The 21100-nt window shown below is 36.9% G+C and overlaps 2 protein-coding genes across 4 annotated transcripts in view; one reads left to right on the plus strand and one right to left on the minus strand.

The window, feature by feature from the left end:
• The window catches only part of LOC127428123 (replication factor C subunit 4-like), a 42835-nt gene extending 27346 nt beyond the window's left edge, over nt 1-15489 (minus strand). The window contains exons 1-2 of the mRNA XM_051676225.1: nt 15371-15489; nt 7333-7459 (exon numbers count right to left, since the gene is read on the minus strand). The gene's annotated coding sequence lies outside the window, so the exon portion shown is untranslated. The remainder of the gene's footprint in view (nt 1-7332; nt 7460-15370) is intronic.
• Nucleotides 1-21100, plus strand: part of LOC127428111 (son of sevenless homolog 1-like) — an 89869-nt gene that overhangs the window by 14702 nt on the left and 54067 nt on the right. For all 3 annotated transcript variants that reach the window (XM_051676196.1, XM_051676198.1, XM_051676197.1), the window contains 5 exons: nt 5042-5167; nt 15465-15596; nt 18635-18799; nt 19614-19823; nt 19905-20048. In XM_051676196.1, coding sequence (XP_051532156.1) covers nt 5042-5167; nt 15465-15596; nt 18635-18799; nt 19614-19823; nt 19905-20048 — 777 coding nt within the window. The remainder of the gene's footprint in view (nt 1-5041; nt 5168-15464; nt 15597-18634; nt 18800-19613; nt 19824-19904; nt 20049-21100) is intronic.

The raw sequence follows: 21100 nt of genomic DNA on the forward strand, positions 1-21100 counted from the left end.
AGTTTCCTCGGACAGACAAACGAATGTTCAGTGAGCCAGCTGATGAGTGCAGCAGATGACGTAATTCTACTAATATCCCTTAAAAATACTCCACAAAAACAAACTCCAGCCAACAGGAGGCATAAGCACAAAGAACAAACAGATTCATCCACAACTGTCCCGAAGCAATGTTATTCCACAAAACAAACTCCAGCCGCTAGGCGGAACCAGCAGAAAAAGAAACGAAATGGGCATCCCGGTTCCTCTGAGGCAGCGCATAGAAAATAAAAAATACACCATGACTTACTCAGCCCGTCAGCTTTATAAAAGACGTCCTTTATGTGAGCATGTAGATATTTTGCAGTCATCCATAATGTCCATTCTCAATCCGGCCGGGAACTTCAGTGCAAAAAACGATCTTTTGTCAATGCAAAAGTTTCTTGAAGGAAGTGTCATTCCACAAAACAAACTCCAGCCGCTAGGTGAAGCCAACACAAAAAGAAACAAAAATGGTGCCCAGCTTCCTCAGACAATCGAGTCACTGAACAGCGAGTCAGTCCACTAACATAAGAAACATCAAATGGCTTACTCACTCCAATGTATTTATAAAGGAGAGTGCCTGGTTGAGACATGTAAATACTTTGCTGCCGTCCTCGGTGTCTATTCTCAGTTTGGCCAGAAACATCAGTGCAAAAGTGATCTTCTGTTGATGTAAAAGTTTCTTACATTCCTTGAACCGATCGCGTTACTCTCTTGTCGAATTCGCAAGAGATTGTTCCCATTGTCCGGGAACAAGAAAATATTGTGATTCTTCCAAGAAAGCTTTCCTTTGTTCCTCGGCTGGTGCAACACTAGATCTTTATCGGATGATCTCAGAAATTTGGCCAGAATTGATCGGGGCCTTCTTCCCTCAGCAGATCTGTGAGCCGGGACTCTGTGAGCTCACTCGATTTCCAGTTTATGGGCCTGTTATGTCGAGCAGACTCGGGAAGAGCTTGTCTAGGAATTTCACCATATCCCTGCCCTCTTCATGCTCAGGAATTCCAACAATCCGTATATTGTTCCTTCGGCTCATATTTTCGAGAAATTCCAGTTTTTCCAGAATGCATTCCAAGTCTGTTTTGGACGCGGGTGGATTAGCGGATAATTCCCTTTCCGATGACTCCAGATAATCGATCCGTCTCTCAACATCTCTCACTCTTGTGACCAACTCTTTTGTTTCCATCGCCGTAATCGATCGATGTATTACAGCGAGATCCTCTAAATCAGCAACAACCTTCGTCAGCATCACCGAGATGTTGGACAGTTGACGCTGAATTTCTTCTTCCGACGTGCCATCAAAATCGAGTCCCCGGCTCGGAGTCCTGTCAGAGGCCTCAGCTTGAACACGTAAGTGTCTTTTAATGTCTCCAGAGTCTGAGGATTTTGACTTCTTTGCCATGTTTACCTCAAAGAGCAAATATGTAACTGGATGTATCGAAACTCACCAGATTATAACATGAAAATAATTTAAAAACTAGCAAAGTGCGCAGAGCTCGCAATCACATGTCTGTTTCTCACATGGCGTCACGTGCCCCCCCATGTTTTCATTTTTGAGAAAATCAAGATTATGCATGGTTAGTAATTTTTAAGTCACTGAAATAAGGCCATGAAACACATAATAGATTTTGTAGACTCCAGTTTTCACTCACAAAATGCACTTTTGTGAGACACTTTTTGTGTTAGAAAGGCCGTATCGGATCACGCTCTTCTTCTGAGGTTAATTCACAGCGTGTCTTCTTCCAAAATGATAATGAGCTCAAACGGGAAAGACTGTACCTCTCGTTGGTTTCATGTGGATTACACAATCAGAGAATATTTGTTTTAAATTTAAATTGGTTCATTTAAAAGTAGACAATTCAAGCTTTCTATAGACATATTTCTCATGTCTGCGAGGCAAGTACACGCTGAGTTTTGGTTCATTTTCGTGACGCGCTCCAGACAGAAGTTCACAGAGACAGAGACGGCAGAAAGCGCATCCTGTATGATTTCTTTATTTTAAAAAACCACAATGTTTTGCTGTTATTGTGAGTGTACACAAATAAAAGTAAACCCTTTCTAGTTTCGAATGATGTCTTACGCTTATCTGTATGACCAAAATTGACGGAGTATTTCTTTCTGCTGTTATCTGGGAAAAAGTCAGGTGATCGCGCCGGCACCTCCGGTGACCACAGAGGATTGACTGTTATGTTATCAATATAAAAAACAACTCAATCAGGAGCAATTCAAATATTGAATTTTGGGGGCATTTCCAACCCTGCACGATGCTATTTTAAGCCAATGCCTGATTAGCTTGCTTGTTGTTAAGCTTAATGTAGGGCTATTGCCTAAGTTCTGCTGGCTCTATGGAGATTTTCTTATAGTGGTTTAATTTCACAGCAGTGGCAAATAATGTCGAAGATTAGGGCAAACATTATCCTTACCTGGCTGTCACAAATGAAGGCTGGTCAGGTAGACTTTGATGTTGTGTGGAGGCTGTGACAAAGAATGTCAAAGAGGGGCAGGGGCTCGTGTGGTCTCGCAGAATTACAACTTAAATGCAGATGTCGGGCACACGTTTAATTGAGAATTTATGCCAAGGGCCAAATTTAAATAAAAACTCAAATATAAATAAAAAAAATAAGAAATGACTTGCAAAAAGGGCACTTATCTAGTGAAAGTGGGTGGGTGCTTGAGCACCACTTGGGGTCTGTCTGTGCACGTGACTGCCTGCCTGAGTTTCGTTAACAGTCGGAGGCAGCACGAAATTTGACAGAGGCGGCCGCCTCATAATTCTCTATGCAGGAAAACCCTACACACACACACACCACACTCACACACACACACACACACACACACACACACACACACATGCACACCACACACGCGCACACATGCACACCACACACACACTAGTGTGCTATTCTGTACATTCCTGTGAATACCAGCACGCTGTAGTGCTGCCACAGGAATGCTAGGAATGACGCTGCTGTCATGTGATCAAGTGCAGAATAGCACACACATCTAATGCACAGATTTGATATTATGACACAAATCAAGAGTTTTTTTGTCTCCCGTTTACATTCACTGAAGACAAACTGCGTATGTTTACATTAATACCTTGCCAAGGTGAGCGTTTAGAAGAAGAAATACATTTGACCGTTCAGACAGTCAGATATGAGTGTTTAATGCAGCCGTCTGTCAGTCAAACACACTCAGGAATTGAACTGAGAGAGTCACTACAGATTCTGAAGTGAGATAATGTTACAAGGTAACGTTACATTTTTTGTCAAATTTAGCATTGCCTTGGTATTGAAATACCGGTACTTTTGACATCCTTAGTTTCTCCACTGAGATCGTTGAAACAGCTTGTTCTAGATTGATTGACAGCTGTTCGTCACTCTGGCCCAGTCATGACAGAAACGCATCATCATCACACTGATACTGTACATGAGGAAGTGTGTGTGAACAGTGTGTCAGTTTTTAGATTCCTTCAGGCAAGTTTCACTGGAGCACTCACAATCCCTCTGATACTGTAGTTTAAAAAAATATCATTGTGTGGGGGTTTAACCTGAAACTGAAGAAACCGCTCACACACACACGCACGCACTCACTTGCACACGCACACTCACCACACTCACACTCACACTCACACACACACACACACACACACACACATACAAACACACACACTCACTCTCACATTCGCACACACTTTCGCATACACACGCACTCACAAATACACACACAAACACACACACTGCACATACACACACACACACTCACACACAAACACACACTCTCACGTACACACGCACTCACACATACACACACACACTGCACATACACACACACACACACACAAACACACACTCTCACGTACACACGCACTCACACATACACACGCTCACACACAAACACACACTCTCACGTACACGCACTCACACATACACACACACACACACACTGCACATACACACACACAAACACACTCTCACATACACACGCACTCATACACACGCACACACACACTCTCACACTGTGTACTTGAGTGTTTCTTTAACTTCGGGCACTCTTATGACTCTGGATTTCTAGAAAAATGAAGTCTGGTTTAAATAATTTTCATAGTTTTTTTTTAAACATTATTCTACTAATAATGTCCATCAGTGTGTGTTCATGCATCACAGGAGATTTATGAAAATTCATCTCCAGCACATCTCAAATTCTGTTTTGTGTTTAATAGAATTCTGTGCTGGAAATGATGCTGATGGAAATGACATTTTTAACCCTTTTCTCCTCTTGTTAGGGCTAATTTCATAGCTAACATTTGATGTGTCCAAAATACACACAATTAAATCAGACTTTCACACTTTGGAAAAGTTATATTTCTCTCGATTTGTCTGTGTTTTGTCTCATATTTCATCTCAATCATGCTCTTCACTCACACTTTTATCCACTTGATTAACAAGTACACTAACTTTTGAACAAACTTTATTAGGGGTGAAAGTGTTTGGTGTGCTGGAAATGACGTCATAACTGTGGGACAGTCGTCATTTATGAAAAACTGATAGAAATCATTTTCACACCATAAATATTGAAATAGTTTCTGTTTATTTCACTCTCTGTTTAGATGATCAGAGTTTTTAACATATTATAATGTGTATTTTTATTAAAGATTTTCATAGTTTAATATTGAATGTCTGGGTCTGAAGACTAAAACAGTCAAATCTACACATAAAAGACATTTGAAAAGTACCAAAAATAAACGATGAAGGCCTGATGAAAACTTTCCAATTCAGTTTTAATGAGACCTTCATATAACAAAAATATTTTTGTTTTAATAAAAATCAACTCCTGAGATATGAAAGTGCCTGAAGTTGAAAAAACACCAATATATAAAGTATATAGACAGACTGACAGCTGTACTGAAATGTCAAATGTCACTCTGAGATGTCTTACAGGTCAGTTACACTGCCACTGCATTTGGCACTTGACAGGTGTTAATTTCATCCCCTGGTTGAAAGCGTGTGTTTGTGTGTTGCAGGTGTTGAATCAGGTGCACCCGAAGCTGTCGTCCCAGCAGGAGGCGCTGCAGTACATCGAGGGTTTGATTCTGGTGCTGCTCAACACGCTCTGTCAGGCGCAGCCGCGCACCGTACAGGACGTGGAGGTGAATGCCATCACCATGACAACTGCTAAATTTACAACTAAATGCATGATCATAACCAACACATGATATTGTACCATGTGCAATACATTGTTTGGACCTGTGATTTCCATCGATTGTTTTTTTTTGTTCAGTATCATATTATATTCATTGACCCCAAAATATATGATATTTTAAAAATGTTTTAATTGGATTACATTACATAACAAATTATCATATTAAGTGATGTTTATTTTAAAAGTATATAAATACTGTACAAATGCAGTGTTCAAATATTTATGTTAATATTTTGTGGGGCTGCTATTTATAAAACTTTGGATAAAATAGATGTTTCAGCTACAGGATGAAATTCATTTTTATTTAGGATAAACACATTAAAGCTAAATGCTAGTAAATAAATCACATTTTTAGTGGTCGACCGATATATCACCGAGGCCGATAAAACAGGCAATATTCTGACTTTTTTAATTATCGGCTGATACATTTTCCCGTTTGGCCAATTTGTTTCTTGAGGGCGCCAAAAATCGGCTGCTTGCATGTGAAGCGACAGAGACATGTAAATGACCAGTCACGGTTTGTTTTGTTGTTACGTGTCATTGTGTTTCTACAATAAAAGACTGGTGTGCAACACAGTGTCATTTAAACGGTCTACGTATCAGAGCCACAGCAGACGCGTTTGAGCTCATAATATTAAAGTGCTCGCCTGTTTCATTCTCCCTCTCTCTCCTCAATAGTTCCCTGTAACTTTTAACTGTCTTATCTAATGATAAAAAGCCAAATATCAGTAAAACTAATATCATATATACCGTCTGCAAATATGCACATATCTCGTTTAAACAGATGTAATAAACCAACCTCACACAACTTGAGCAGATCCAGTATCCTGTGGAGCGCTCATTTATTTACCTCTAAAGCACGTATTCTAACAGTCTCTCCCCAACAGATGTAATTCACGTTTTCTTCCCATCGAGCGCTCATCTAATATATTCCTCTGAAGCACGTTTTCTATCAGCCAGAATCAAAACTTCAGTATCAGGATCAAATGTGCCTCTAATAATTCATAAATCTTGATGGTCCTTCTGTAACAATCTAAGCAGGCGATCCAGGCCGTTTAAACTTTCAGGAGATTGAGGCTTGCAGTGGATCCACACGAGAGCGTGAGTGCAACTTCAAAGTAAAAGTGCTTCACGTGTGCTATAAGTAAATGTCTTATTCACTTTGTACTGTATGTACAATTGGTTGGATTCAATATTTTTTTAGTAAATGCGATTGTTAATGTGCACATGCCATCTATGGTTGCTGGCTTCTGTGCTGTTATTTCCTTCTTCCTAATATATAATATATAAGTTTCTTCATGTGCTAATAAATTACTAAAATTTGATGACTAAACAGAAATCAGAAAAAACTTCTATCTACCATTTAAAATATAAGATTATCTTTTAAGATTATTTTTTACAATGTTAAAGTTTAGTGTGAAATTGAGTAAATATAGTGCTAAATAAGAGTTTATTTTATTTATTTATTTATTTATTTATTTTTTGCAATTTTATGTTTATGTTATTTACTATATTAAATTGTGTGATATATCGGCATTGTATTGGCCTATCGGCCACCCTGCTCTCTGGATATCGGCATCAGCCATTAAAAAACCCATATCGGTCGACCACTACACATAATACTGATTTATTACATAGAAATTGGATAAAAATACTGTTAAAATTTTCAGTCTGCTGGGAGTGTTGCAGTCCACTAAACTGTTACGCTGAGCATTAAGGCACTTCATTTGAGATCCATTCACGAGAAGTTTGGCTTTTATGTGAAATGATGCTCCAAATAAACTCTAAGGGTTATGAATATTACACTACATGCCTACTTATGCTGTGGCAAAGGGAACAAATTATAACAGAAATATATATATTCTATTTTAGAGGTGCACCAGTACTACTCGGTAGTACTCGTATCGGGCAGACACTGGGGGGGTAAATACTCAAACTCTGTATCGGTGGCATTGTTTCATATTTCCGAGTACGAGTACATTAATATCATGATGTGATTGCACATGTGTGCATAATACTTCAAAGATCAGTTTGAAAACATGAGAAACATTTTAATGTGTTTAAACCATTTAAATCTAGAAAATGCATTTTTTTTATTTTGTCCATCTTCACCTGATATAAGTGGATTCTCTCACATGCAGGCGCCTTCTCTCCCTCCCTTGTGTGTGGCGCGAGAGCTCGCATTCCCAAGCGCTTGCCAGTCATCCAGGAGTTTGACAGATAAAATGCTCTGTCCTTTCTGTGAATATACAGAACAATATGGATGAAATAACAACAAGCATGAATAACGTGTACGTGTTATCTGGGATACTTTTAAAGGTGTTATACCTTATTAAAACAGTCCTGAATTGTGATTTTGAATTACTGTAAACACTAATATTGGCAATATCACTATATCAAATGCATATAGAATGGCATACGTTTACAAACACCAAACTACATTTACATTTATGCATTTGGCAGACACTTTATTACAGGGACAATCCCCCTGGAGCAACCTGGAGTTAAATGCCTTGCTCAAGGACACAATGGTGGTGGCTGTGGGGATTGAACCAACAACCTTTTGCTTACCAGTTCAGTGCTTTAGTCCACTACGCCACCACCACTCGTATCAGACTACTTGTATCGTTACTCGGTATCAGCCGATACCCAAATCTAGGTACTTGGTACTTGTATCGGCATTCAAAAATTGGTATCGGTGCACCTCTAGTATATTTGTCTCATTCTGTGTCAGCTTAACCAGGGGTCCCAGGCTCAAAATCTTGTTTTTAATATTTGTTTTACTGGTGAAAGATAAACACAAATGATGGTGAGAGGCAAACTACTAAATGTCATGGATCAATATTTACTGAGTAATAAAACATTTTGTAAAGGAGGGTCAAAATTACTATTTTCACCAATGATTTTGGAGCAAAACTGCAGGTCAAAATAATAACCGTAGAAGCGTGTCAGTATCATGATTTTATTTGTACACACAGATAGGTCGGTCTATTACTAAAATCAGTTGACTTTAGCACCTCTTGTTGCATTATATGCCAATGGTCCAAAAATGGTTAGCATTCCTATAACTGTAGAAGTATTAAAGATATCTTAAGATCCTTTTAGAATCTGGTTCATCATTGTGGAGGTTGGAGTTGGGGGGCTGCAATTATGTTTGCTCCAGTTGGGGCAAAGCAGGGGTTGATTTGATGTCTGAGAGGTTGTGAATTCTGGTCCAGTGTGGAAAGGCCCAGCTGGGGATCCTATACTGAGCCTGTTAAAAAACACATTCAGTTCATTGGCTCTCTCCAGGCTGCCTCCCTGCTGACGGTCCTTGATTTTGAAGCCTGTAATTTGCTTCATGCCCCAGCTTCTGTCTGTAGTAGTCCTTACACTCCCTTAGTCCCACCTTCAGGTCACGCTGTACCCTTTTTAGCTTGTCCTTGTCACCAGACCTAAAGGCTCTCTTTTTTTTTATTTTTTATTCAGCAGATACTTCAGGTCACTGGTGATTAGGTCTGCAACTAACAATTATTTTGATAATCGATTAATCAACGATTATTAGAATGATTATTCGACTATTCAGCAATTATTGCAACGATTAATCATTAGCTCTTAAGCGATTATTCAGCTTGTGCCCTGACTTAAAACGTTGTATTAAACGTGCTTACTAACAATAAAGAGGACAAAATCATCTTTTAAAAATACCTCTAAATGACAATCACTGAATTACAGGAAATACTTTTTATTAAGTTTTTATTAATCCTCTTGTCATCAAGTGTTTTTGTCTTGTTTTCCATTTAAAATTGTCTAAAAATCCTTAAAACAAGATACATTTACTTGAGAAGCGACATATAAGATATTTAGACTTACTGTAAGAGAATGTATCTTAAATATAAGTGTATTTTATATATAAGTGTATTTTGTATATAAGTGTATTTTTACACTTGGTTATACTTCTGCGAGTGCAGTAAAGACAAAATATACTTATATTCAAGATATATTCTCTAAAAGCAAGTCTAAATATCTTATATGCTGCTTCTCAGGTGAATGCATCTTTTTTAAAGGATTTTTAGATATTTTAAAATACTTGTATTTTTAATATTATATTCAACATTCTTAGATAATATTTCTTTATTCTGCAGTATAGCTGCTAAAGTAAATGTATGTTGTTTTAAGGAGTTTTAGATATTAATATGGGAAAACAAGCCAAAACAAAAACAAATAAAAAGTGTATTTTGTTGCCGTGTATAATGGGGCGAAGACTACCCTCTCTCACCTTTCTGTTCACTTCAATCCATCTTTAACTCACAAAAAAACAAACTCGCTCTTATTAATAAAGCTGTGTATTGATGATGTTCTTCAGGATAAGAAATGCACAGTGACACATATATTATGATTCAATAAGTCGCAAGTCATCACGTTATAATCTATTTGCATTAAGCGTGTGTGCTCGAGGGATGAGTGTCCCGTAGAGTGTGCATCAGCCAGTGCAGTTTCAATCTCTCCCCCTTAGATCGGGACATTCACACAACTCATAGAAGAGACGCTGACCGCACAGAGAAATGACCATTTCAGAGTTTGTAGTTATTTACATGATCTGCTTCTGTATTATTTTAACTTTAATAAAACTATAACGCATGAAATATAACCGCATTAAAGCTGTAACGCATTAAGTATAACCGCATTAAAGATGTAACGCATTAAATATAACCGCATTAAAGCTGTAACGCATTAAATATAACCGCATTAAAGATGTAAAGCATTAAATATAACCGCATTAAAGCTGTAACGCATTAAATATAACCGCATTAAAGCTGTAACGCATTAAGTATAACCGCATTAAAGCTGTAACGCATTAAGTATAACCGCATTAAAGCTGTAACGCATTAAGTATAACCGCATTAAAGCTGTAACGCATTAAGTATAACCGCATTAAAGCTGTAACGCATTAAATATAACCGCATTAAAGCTGTAACACATTAAATATAACCGCATTAAAGCTGTTAAGTATAGCAGCATTAAAGATTTAACACATTAAATATAACCGCATTAAAGATGTAACGCATTAAATATAACCGCATTAAAGATGTAACGCATTAAATATAACTGCATTAAAGATGTAACGCATTAAATATAACCGCATTAAAGATGTAACGCATTAAATATAACCGCATTAAAGCTGTAACGCATTAAGTATAACCGCATTAAAGCTGTAACGCATTAAATATAACCGCATTAAAGCTGTTAAGTATAGCAGCATTAAAGATTTAACGCATTAAATATAACCGCATTAAAGATGTAAAGCGTTAAATATAACCGCATTAAAGATTTAACACATTAAATATAACCGCATTAAAGCTGTAATGCATTAAGTATAGCAGCATTAAAGCTGTAACACATTAAATATAACCGCATTAAAGCTGTTAAGTATAGCAGCATTAAAGATTTAACACATTGAATATAACCGCATTAAAGCTGTAGTGCATTAAGTATAACTGCATTAAAGCTGTAACGCATTAAATATAACCGCAATTAAAGCTGTAGTGCATTAAGTATAACTGCATTAAAGATGTAACGCATTAAATATAACCGCAATTAAAGCTGTTAAGTATAGCAGCATTAAAGATTTAACAAATTAAATATAACTGCATTAAAGATGTAACGCATTAAATATAACCACATTAAAGATGTAATGCATTAAATATAACCGCATTAAAGCTGTAACGCATTAAATATATCCGCATTAAAGCTGTAACGCATATAACCACATTAAGATGTAATGCATTAAATATAACCGCATTAAAGCTGTAACGCATTAAGTATAGCAGCATTAAAGATTTAACACATTAAATATAACTGCATTAAAGATGTAAAGCATTGAATATAACCGCATTAAAGATGTAACACATTAAATATAACCGCATTAAAGATGTAACACATTGAATATAACCGCATTAAAGATGTAACACATTAAATATAACCTCATTAAAGATGTAACACATTAAATATAACCCCATTAAAGATGTAACGCATTAAATATAACCGCATTAAAGCTGTAATGCATTAAATATATCCGCATTAAAGCTGTAACGCATATAACCGCATTAAGATGTAATGCATTAAATATAACCGCATTAAAGCTGTAACGCATTAAGTATAGCAGCATTAAAGCTGTAACGCATATAACCGCATTAAGATGTAATGCATTAAATATAACCGCATTAAAGCTGTAACGCATTAAGTATAGCAGCATTAAAGATTTAACACATTAAATATAACTGCATTAAAGATGTAACACATTGAATATAACCGCATTAAAGATGTAACACATTAAATATAACCCCATTAAAGATGTAACACATTAAATATAACCCCATTAAAGATGTAACACATTAAATATAACCGCATTAAAGATGTAACGCATTAAATATAACCGCATTAAAGCTGTTAAGTATAGCAGCATTAAAGATGTAATGCATTAAATATAACTGCATTAAAGATGTAATGCATTAAATATAACCGCATTAAAGATGTAATGCATTAAATATAACCGCATTAAAGATGTAACGCATTAAATATAACCGCATTAAAGCTGTAACGCATTAAATATATCCGCATTAAAGCTGTAATGCATATAACCGCATTAAGATGTAATGCATTAAATATAACCGCATTAAAGCTGTAACGCATTAAGTATAGCAGCATTAAAGCTGTAACACATTAAATATAACCGCATTAAAGCTGTTAAGTATAGCAGCATTAAAGATGTAACACATTAAATATAACCCCATTAAAGATGTAACGCATTAAATATAACCGCATTAAAGCTGTAACGCATTAAATATATCCGCATTAAAGCTGTAATGCATATAACCGCATTAAGATGTAATGCATTAAATATAACCGCATTAAAGCTGTAACGCATTAAGTATAGCAGCATTAAAGATTTAACGCATTAAGTATAGCAGCATTAAAGATTTAACGCATTAAATATAACCGCATTAAAGATGTAACGCATTAAGTATAACTGCATTAAAGTTGTAACGCATTAAATATATCCGCATTAAAGATGTAACGCATTAAATATAACCGCATTAAAGATGTAACACATTAAATATAACCGCATTAAAGATGTAAAGCATTAAATATAACCGCATTAAAGCTGTAACACATTAAATATAACCGCATTAAAGCTGTTAAGTGTAGCAGCACTAAAGATTTAACACATTAAATATAACCGCATTAAAGCTGTAATGCATTAAGTATAGCAGCAGTAAAGCTGTAACACATTAAATATAACCGCATTAAAGCTGTTAAGTATAGCAGCATTAAAGATTTAACACATTAAATATAACCGCATTAAAGATGTAACGCATTGAATATAACTGCATTAAAGATGTAACGCATTAAATATAACTGCATTAAAGCTGTAACGCATTAAATATAACCGCATTAAAGATGTAACGCATTAAATATAACCGCATTAAAGCTGTAACGCATTAAATATAACCACATTAAAGATGTAACGCATTAAATATAACCGCATTAAAGATGTAATGCATTAAATATAACTGCGCATTAAAGATGTAACGCATTAAATATAACCGCATTAAAGATGTAACTCCGGGGTGTTTCCTTTAAAGAGCTCCGGCTCCACTTATTCTACAACGAGCTTCTGTATTTACTTATTTTGTATTTTTGCATTATAATTCCCTCATACTTTGTGATCTACATCAGCTGAAGCTGTTTGGAAAGTTTAGAGTGCATCTGTGATCTGTGTAATTCTTCCTCTCCTCAGTCAGGAACTGCAGTGATGCTCTCACACATCATCATTAGAGTTTAATGTGATCTCATGTTACGTTAAATGAGATCAAATGACTATTCGACAATGAACATTTTTGTCGACAATTTTTTATTGTTGACGTTGTCGATAACGTTTACTAATTGTTTCAGCCCTACTGGTGATCCAAGGCTTATTATTGGGAAAACAGCGTACAGTCCTGATGAGGATGGTGGTATCCTTGCAGAAGTTAATGTAGTCTGTGATACAGTCAGTAATGTTATTTATATTAAACTCATGTGGTTTGCAGAGCACATCCCAGTCTGTAGTTTCAAAGCAGTCCTGCAGTACTGCACTGGCCTCCTGAGTCCACCTCCTCACAATGCTTGTGGAGACAGGCTACCTTTGAACTGCAGGAACATACTTGGGTGTTAACAAGTCAAAATTGTGGTCTGATCTCCCTAGTGGGGGCAGGGCAGTAGCTCTGTATGCATCTTTAGCATTAGGATACAAAAGGTCTAGTGTTCTATTTTCCCATGTAGTGTAGTCAACAAACTGATGGAAAGTTGGGAGAATGAAGTCCAGATTAACATGGTTAAAGTCTCCAGTAATGGTCAGAAAAGCCTCAGGGTGTTGAGACTGTAACTTAGCAATACATGCGTCACATGTATTACGTCACATGCCTCCGCCTCGTCAGCTGACAGTGGAATGTAAACACTGATTAGTATTGTGGAAGAGAATTCCTGTGACAAATAATATGGATGCATTCCCATGGCTAAAAGTTCAATGACTGGAGAGCTGATGCGTTCTTTCAGGGTAATATGTCCGGGATTGCACCACCTTTCATTCACAAAAACTGCAATCCCTCCACCTTTCTTCTTTTTTTATTTTATTTTTTGATCCCCTTTTTTCCTAATTTGGAATGCCCAATTCCCACTACTTAGTAGGTCCTCGTGGTGGCACGATTACTCACCTCAGTCCGGGTGGTGGAGGACACGTCTCAGTTGCCTCTGATTCTGTGACCGTCAATCCACACATCTTATCACGTGACTCGTTGTGCATGACACCGCGGAGACTCACAGCATGTGGAGGCTCATGCTACTCTCCACGATCCACACACAACTCACCACACGCCCCATTGAGAGCGAGAACCACTAATCATGACCACGAGGAGGTTACCCCATGTGACTCTACCCTCCCTAGCAACCGGGCCAATTTGGTTGCTTAGGAGACCTGGCTAGAGTCACTCAGCATGCCCTGGATTCAAATTCGTGACTCCAGGTGTGGTAGTCATCGTTAATACTCGCTGAGATACCCAGGCCCCCGCTCCACTTTTGTTCTTACTGCTCAGCGCAACATTCTTGTCCGCCGAATAATCCTGAAGCCGGGTATGGAGGCACTGTGGTCCATGAAGTCCGCGTGCAGCCAAGTCTCCATAAAACACAACATACTGCTCTCCCAGTATTCCCTCTGGGTCCGAATCAGTACACACAACTCGTCCATCTTATTTCCCAAAGACCTCAGGTTCCCCATGACAATTGCCGGAACCGAGGGTTTAAATCAGCTCCTCCTCGTTCTCAGCTTTGCTCCGGCTCTACATCCCCGGCGTCTTCTCCTGAGCTCCACCGGGATCACAGGTCTAGCTCCGGGTAGAAGCGCTGGTCTAGAGAGCGCTAACAGCTGGTCCCGTGTGTACACAAACACAACACTCCTCTCAGCATCGTGAACCATAGTGAGTGATAACCCAGGCAGCCCAACAAAAAGATTAAAAAAAGAGACAAAACAATTAAATAAAAACGATAAAGATCAGTGAGACTCCAGGAGTTGCTGCAACAGGCTGCCGCTCTCACGGTGTCATGTTTGAGACAAACATGGGGTAGAATCAGTTCTTTTTTTCTCTGAATCCTTATGTGACCTGTAGTTTTGCTCCCAAATTATAATAATATTACATTTATTGTAATATTGTGGATTTCTGGGTTTCAAAACATTAGTGTGAATGAAAAGTGGTTCAAAAACATATCTTGCAAGGCTCAACTGGCACTCTCTCTCTTTCTTGTAAATGTTCTTCTGTCAGCTGTATTATCTCAGTCTTGTACTTCACTAACTCATTCTGGCCTGTTTGTGTTTGTGTTTGGTTGGCTCACAGATGACGGGTGTGAGATGGACAGGTGCATTAGTTAGTTAACGGTTAAGACTTTAACCACCGATCATGTTAAACCTGTCAGCTGGTTTCTCATGGTCAGCTCCCTGCGTTTGTGATCTGCTCTTCAGTTTTATCACCCGTCCCGCCCTGATGTCACCCATCACTGTTTATGTGTGATTGTCTCTCACAGTAATGTGTAAATGTTCCCAGTGAGGATCAAATAAACTTCCATTCATCTTTCATACCTTTAATGGATCCTGTGATGCTCCTCCTTTAATCTCTGTTTCATTTGTGTTCTCCACCTTTCTCTGTCTCATATTGTGTTTGTGTGTTTGTCAGGAGCGTGTGCAGAGGAGTTTCCCTCACCCTATAGAGAAATGGGCGATCGCGGATGCCCAGGCTGCTATAGAGAAGAGGAAGAGGAGGAACCCTTTAGCCCTGCCGGTGGATAAGATTCATCCGCTTCTAAAGGTGCTTGTTCATCATGACTCACACAGGCAATGTGCAAATCTACATATTTTCACAATCAACTAGTCTGTGGGTGGTTTGAACATCTAGTCAGCTAGTTGGTCTTAAAGAACATTTGTATAATTAGACTGGATTAGCATCATGTCTACCACATTCCAATCAGACGTGTTTCTTATTGAGTATAAAACAAAAAGCTGTTAAATAGTAAAAACTGCTTTTAACATGCCACACCATCTTAAAAACACACACATGCATAGACTAAACTGATGTTTCAAATACTCCTATGAAAGGGCTGTTAGCACTAGTGCAAGTGAACTAAAAAATCAGTAGCTCAAGAAAAAAAATGGATGGTTATATTTTTATTTGTAATCATTTTTTTTACCATTTTTATTATTTTCTGCTACAATTCACTACGTCTATACAATTTCTATAGCACAATTTTAATTACTTATTTGATATAATGTTGTTTGATTACAATAAATATTCATCGCAAGATGGCCTGGCCTTATTTCCTGCTTTAAAAAAAAATCTAAAATATTTTTTTTTATTAAACAATATCCGCCTTCGCATTGCAAAGCACTCTTTTTTTTATTATGTGACATCTTTGCTGATTTTGATATAATACAATTTACAATAAAGATTATATTGTTACTGATATTTAAAAATGAGTATTTGCTGAATAGAAGCAATTGTGCTTGGTTAAAAGTTTGTACATTATTTTTATTTTATTTTACAATTTTTATAATTTTATTCATATAGTATATTATCTGCTGAATTGTAATGTCATCCTTTTTTATACATTTTTATCGACCAAGGAAAAAAAAACTGTCGTGGCCAAACTCCAAACTTGTGGTATTTCTGAAAAGTCCTCTGATAATACCTCAAGATTTACGACTGTGGCATGTGTGGGCTAAGAGAAACTTAAACAACACAGCCTTATGGATCAAATACTGTATAATGCCAAAAAAAATCACATTCAATTTGTTTTGTTTTTGTTTTTTTGTTTGTTTAATGGTTCAGAAAACAGCTTCATTAAAAAAATTTAAACATTTTTCAGGCTGTATATAATTAAAGATGCCAAATGTTTTCATGTCTTGTATATTTCTGATCAGATGTGATATATTAGATGTTCTCACCATTAAAATTTCATTTTATTTTGACTATTTAAAAAAAACAAGAAAGAACACAATTAAACCAATCGCATCAATTTTCCTTCAAACCAAACTATGTGTCTAAGGCTTCAGTGCAATTTTCTCACCATAGATTGCATGATAGTACATACTCTCTCTCTCTCTCTCTCTCTCTCGCTCTCTCTCTCTCTCTTTTACTGCGTGTGCAGTCTCGCTCTCTTTGCTCTCTCTCACACACCACACACACACACACACACACACACACACACACAACCACACACACACACATGCATATACACTTACACACGCAAACACACACACACACACAACCACACACACACATGCATATATACTTACACACACAAACACACACACTTACACACAAACATACTTACACTTACAAACACACACACACACACATACACATACAGACACACACACACACTTACACACAAACGCGCATACACACACACACAAACACACACACACTTACACATACACACAAACACACACGCACTTACACTTACAAACACACATATACACACACACTTACACATAAACACACTTACACTTACAAACACACACACACATATACACACACAAACTTACAAACACACTTACAGACACACAAACACACACTTACAAACACACACACATATACACACACAAACTTACAAACACACAGACACACAAACACACACATATGCAGTGAGTGTGTGTGTGAGAAAAAAGAGAGTGAGATTGCACGCTCTCATGCAACGGAATGACAGTGAGAAAATGGCTTTTTTTAATGCAAAACAAATTACATGCAACTCTCTATACAAAGTTACGTTGTAACATAATTATTTTCATTATCAGCAACACAATCATGTTTTTTCATTATCCTGACATTGTTTAGCCTTGTTCTGTACTGTTAACCGCTTGTGCGCTGGTTCTGTTCACTGCCGAACCGACCGGTTGACAGAGGCTTCTGATGGGTCTTAAAGGTGTCATGTTGGCGGCCGCCTACAATATAGGGTAATCATGTTTTATTTCCTAAAAAAACAAAACAAATAAAGTGTATAATTTCCTAAAAAATATTTCTAGAAGTGGGACATTTTTTGTAGTTATAAATTTTACTCCTGTGACTGTAGTGCAGTCTCTGATTGAGAATGGGATAGAAATGCCAATGGTGAATCAAACGAAATGAAGTATATAAAAATTATTAGACAAAATGATGGAATAAAGTTTCATTAAAATATAACAATAATAAGAAAAATAAAGTGATGAAACATTAATTATATTTCGAAAGTTTAATGTTACTTAAAATATCACGGGGTACTTCAGGTGAATCATTTAGGTCAAAGGGGTTCAGCTGACAAAAAAGTTTGAGAACCCCTGTGTTGGAGTAATGTGGACACAGTTCAGATGAAACGGAGACTTTCTCTGCAGTAGCACTCATGTCCTGTAGAGGGAACACTTGCAGTGTCTCCACACTAATGCTGTTGTGAAATTCAGGAGCAGCTGCCAAAAGTGTATGACATGTATAGTGATGCCTGAAATAATCATTTGTTTTTCTTTTCACAGTCATTGAATATGATTGAGTCATTCCATTAATGACCACAACATGTGATGAAGCACACTAAACCTATATCAATGCAAAATTAAATATAAACCTATTAATAAATAAAGATAAAATTATTATTATAATTTTTTTATTTCACTCAAGATCAGTTACATTTGTATGAATGTTTTCAATGAAGTTTGAGATGGCACAATGGACTTCACTTTAATCTTTGTCTGATAGATGAATCTGACAGAAATGAAACATCTCCTTTTCAAAAATGGAAAAGGCACATTTTCTCAAATGACTTGAGTGAGAGATGTTTATGTGCTGAATGTGTTTTACTGTGGTTCTGCTCTCTTCTGCAGGAGGTTCTGGGATATAAGATCGATCATCAGGTGTCTGTGTACATCGTAGCAGTGCTTGAATATATCTCAGCAGACATACTGAAGCTGGCGGGAAATTACGTACGCAACATTCGCCATTATGAGATCTCACAACAGGACATCACTGTGGCCATGTGTGCTGATAAGGTATAACAGCACTACAGAAATCTGTTTACATTCTTCACGAATATTAATCAGTGCCTGTTATTCCTCTGCCGATGTAATACAGGCCGTGCGGGCTGGGAAAATAATATTAACCAATTATCATCGCTCACTTTCATGGGTCACATGTTCCTTGCACACTGTGTATGTCGAATCAATGTTATTAATCCTATGAATATGAAAATAAGAATTATAATGTAGAGTTTACAAACGAACAATGTGAAACCTCTAAACCTGACTTCCCATAATTAATTGTATTTTTATGTTATTCGCAGTTTATTCATCTCATGAATACTGAATCAAACAGTCACAGAGTGAAGCAATTGAAAATTAAAATTGAATTTATTTTTTTAATTAAAAATAAATAAATTGGAATGATAAATTGCAAATAAAATTAAAAATAATAATTTCACACATTTTTAAACTCTAGGTTAACGTTATTTGCATATTATTGCGTATTCATAACATTAATTAGATTATTCATTATTAATCTTATGAATATGCAAAAAAGAACATTTAACCTACAGTTTTAAATGTGCATTGTGAAACATCAAAACCTGTTTTGCTTGTTAACGGATATAGTTTTTATATGTTTAATAATATTAAAGGTTTCACTTTTACAATGTACTTTGAATAAAAAATATATATAAATAATTTAAGGTAATTTTATTGATTGTAATTTAATTTTAGAGTTAGAGTTTCCGTTTTTTTCTTTCTATTATGTTATTATTATTTCATTTAGCAAAAATGTTTTCTTCAATTTTCAACACTGGCTCCGCCCCTGTTGTTGTGGTTACAGGTGTTGATGGACATGTTCCATCAAGTTGAGGAGGACATCAGTGTGTTTCCTCTGATGGATGAGGAACCATCAGCGTCCGAAGAACAGATGTATTATGACCTGGTGAAAGCGTTCATGGCCGAGGTACGACAGTATCTGCGAGATCTCAACCTCATCATCAAAGTGTTCCGCGAGCCGTTCGCTTCAAACACCATGCTCTTCTCCCCTCACGTGAGTCCTCTTCGTCTTCCACATAATCATACCCATCATCCTCACTTCACAGGTGGTCATAACTGCTGTCTGTGTCTGTAGGACGTGGAGAATATTTTCAGTCGTATTGTGGACATTCACGAAGTGACGGTGAAGCTGTTGGGCTTGATTGAAGATACGGTGGAGATGACTGATGAAGGGAGTCCTCATCCGCTGGTGGGCAGCTGTTTTGAAGATCTCGCTGAGGTGAGACTTTCAGACCACAGCAACGTTCATAACACATCATCAAATCGAGCATTTGCTGACAGATAGAGGTTGACCAATTAGTGACAATTTTGCCAATACTGATAACTAAGGTGGTGGAAAATGCTGATAACTGAATAATTAGCCGATCATTTTAAAAATGTATTCAAGTGTTAAAAATGTTCCTTAGTCTTTCCTTACTGTGATGGGCACAAACATAGTAGCTACAGGAGTCCAAATTAATAAAACCACAGGAGCAGTTGTGCAACCAAAATCCCAATACTAACCAGAAAAAAAAGGTGAATAATGTGGGACTAATAATTATAAACAAGCCCGAAACACACCGGGGACTCTTATTTTGAAATGTCTGTTCTTCCAGCTCACACAAACACAGATAAGGGAAACAAAACATGCACTCTTACAATCATCAACAATGTATTACAATATAAACACAATAAAGTAAACATTTTCTTAGGCTAATAAATATTATATGAGCAGTAATTCATCAACAGTAGATGATCATTAATCAATATCAGCAATCACTTGTCGTAATTGTCCGGTATTCCAGTTTTAGCTAGATAAAAACAGATTTTTTTCCATTTGTCTCTAGGGATACTGTCTGTCAAAATCAAGATGAACTCAGCCATCAAGAGTTATTTTTAAATATAAACATTCAAAAATGTTTCTATGCATGTTTCTAAACATTCTATGCTTCTTATGTGTCTTTTTTTTAGTAACATCTCGTATTTATAATCATGCATCAGTCCATAAACAAGAAGACTTGGGTCCATTACAATGAATGTTCTAAGTATTCACAAAATTAAGCCTTTTAATAACCTATATTTTTTCCAGTCAGTTTTACCAGAGACGAACTGCTGAACATTCGACAGCATATACCAGTCAATCTTTTCCCGGATTTTCAATATTCGGACATTTTGTTTGACATTTTAGTTGGAGGTGTGGCTGTGTTGTTTAAACGTGCTATGAGACGCAGGCGAGGGAGACGAGCAGGCGCGCTGGTCAAACTCCGTCGGCGGGGCTTTCGAACAGCCATG

Source organism: Myxocyprinus asiaticus, chromosome 37 (genome assembly GCF_019703515.2).
Source record: "Myxocyprinus asiaticus isolate MX2 ecotype Aquarium Trade chromosome 37, UBuf_Myxa_2, whole genome shotgun sequence".
Classification (NCBI taxonomy): Eukaryota; Metazoa; Chordata; class Actinopteri; order Cypriniformes; family Catostomidae; genus Myxocyprinus; species Myxocyprinus asiaticus.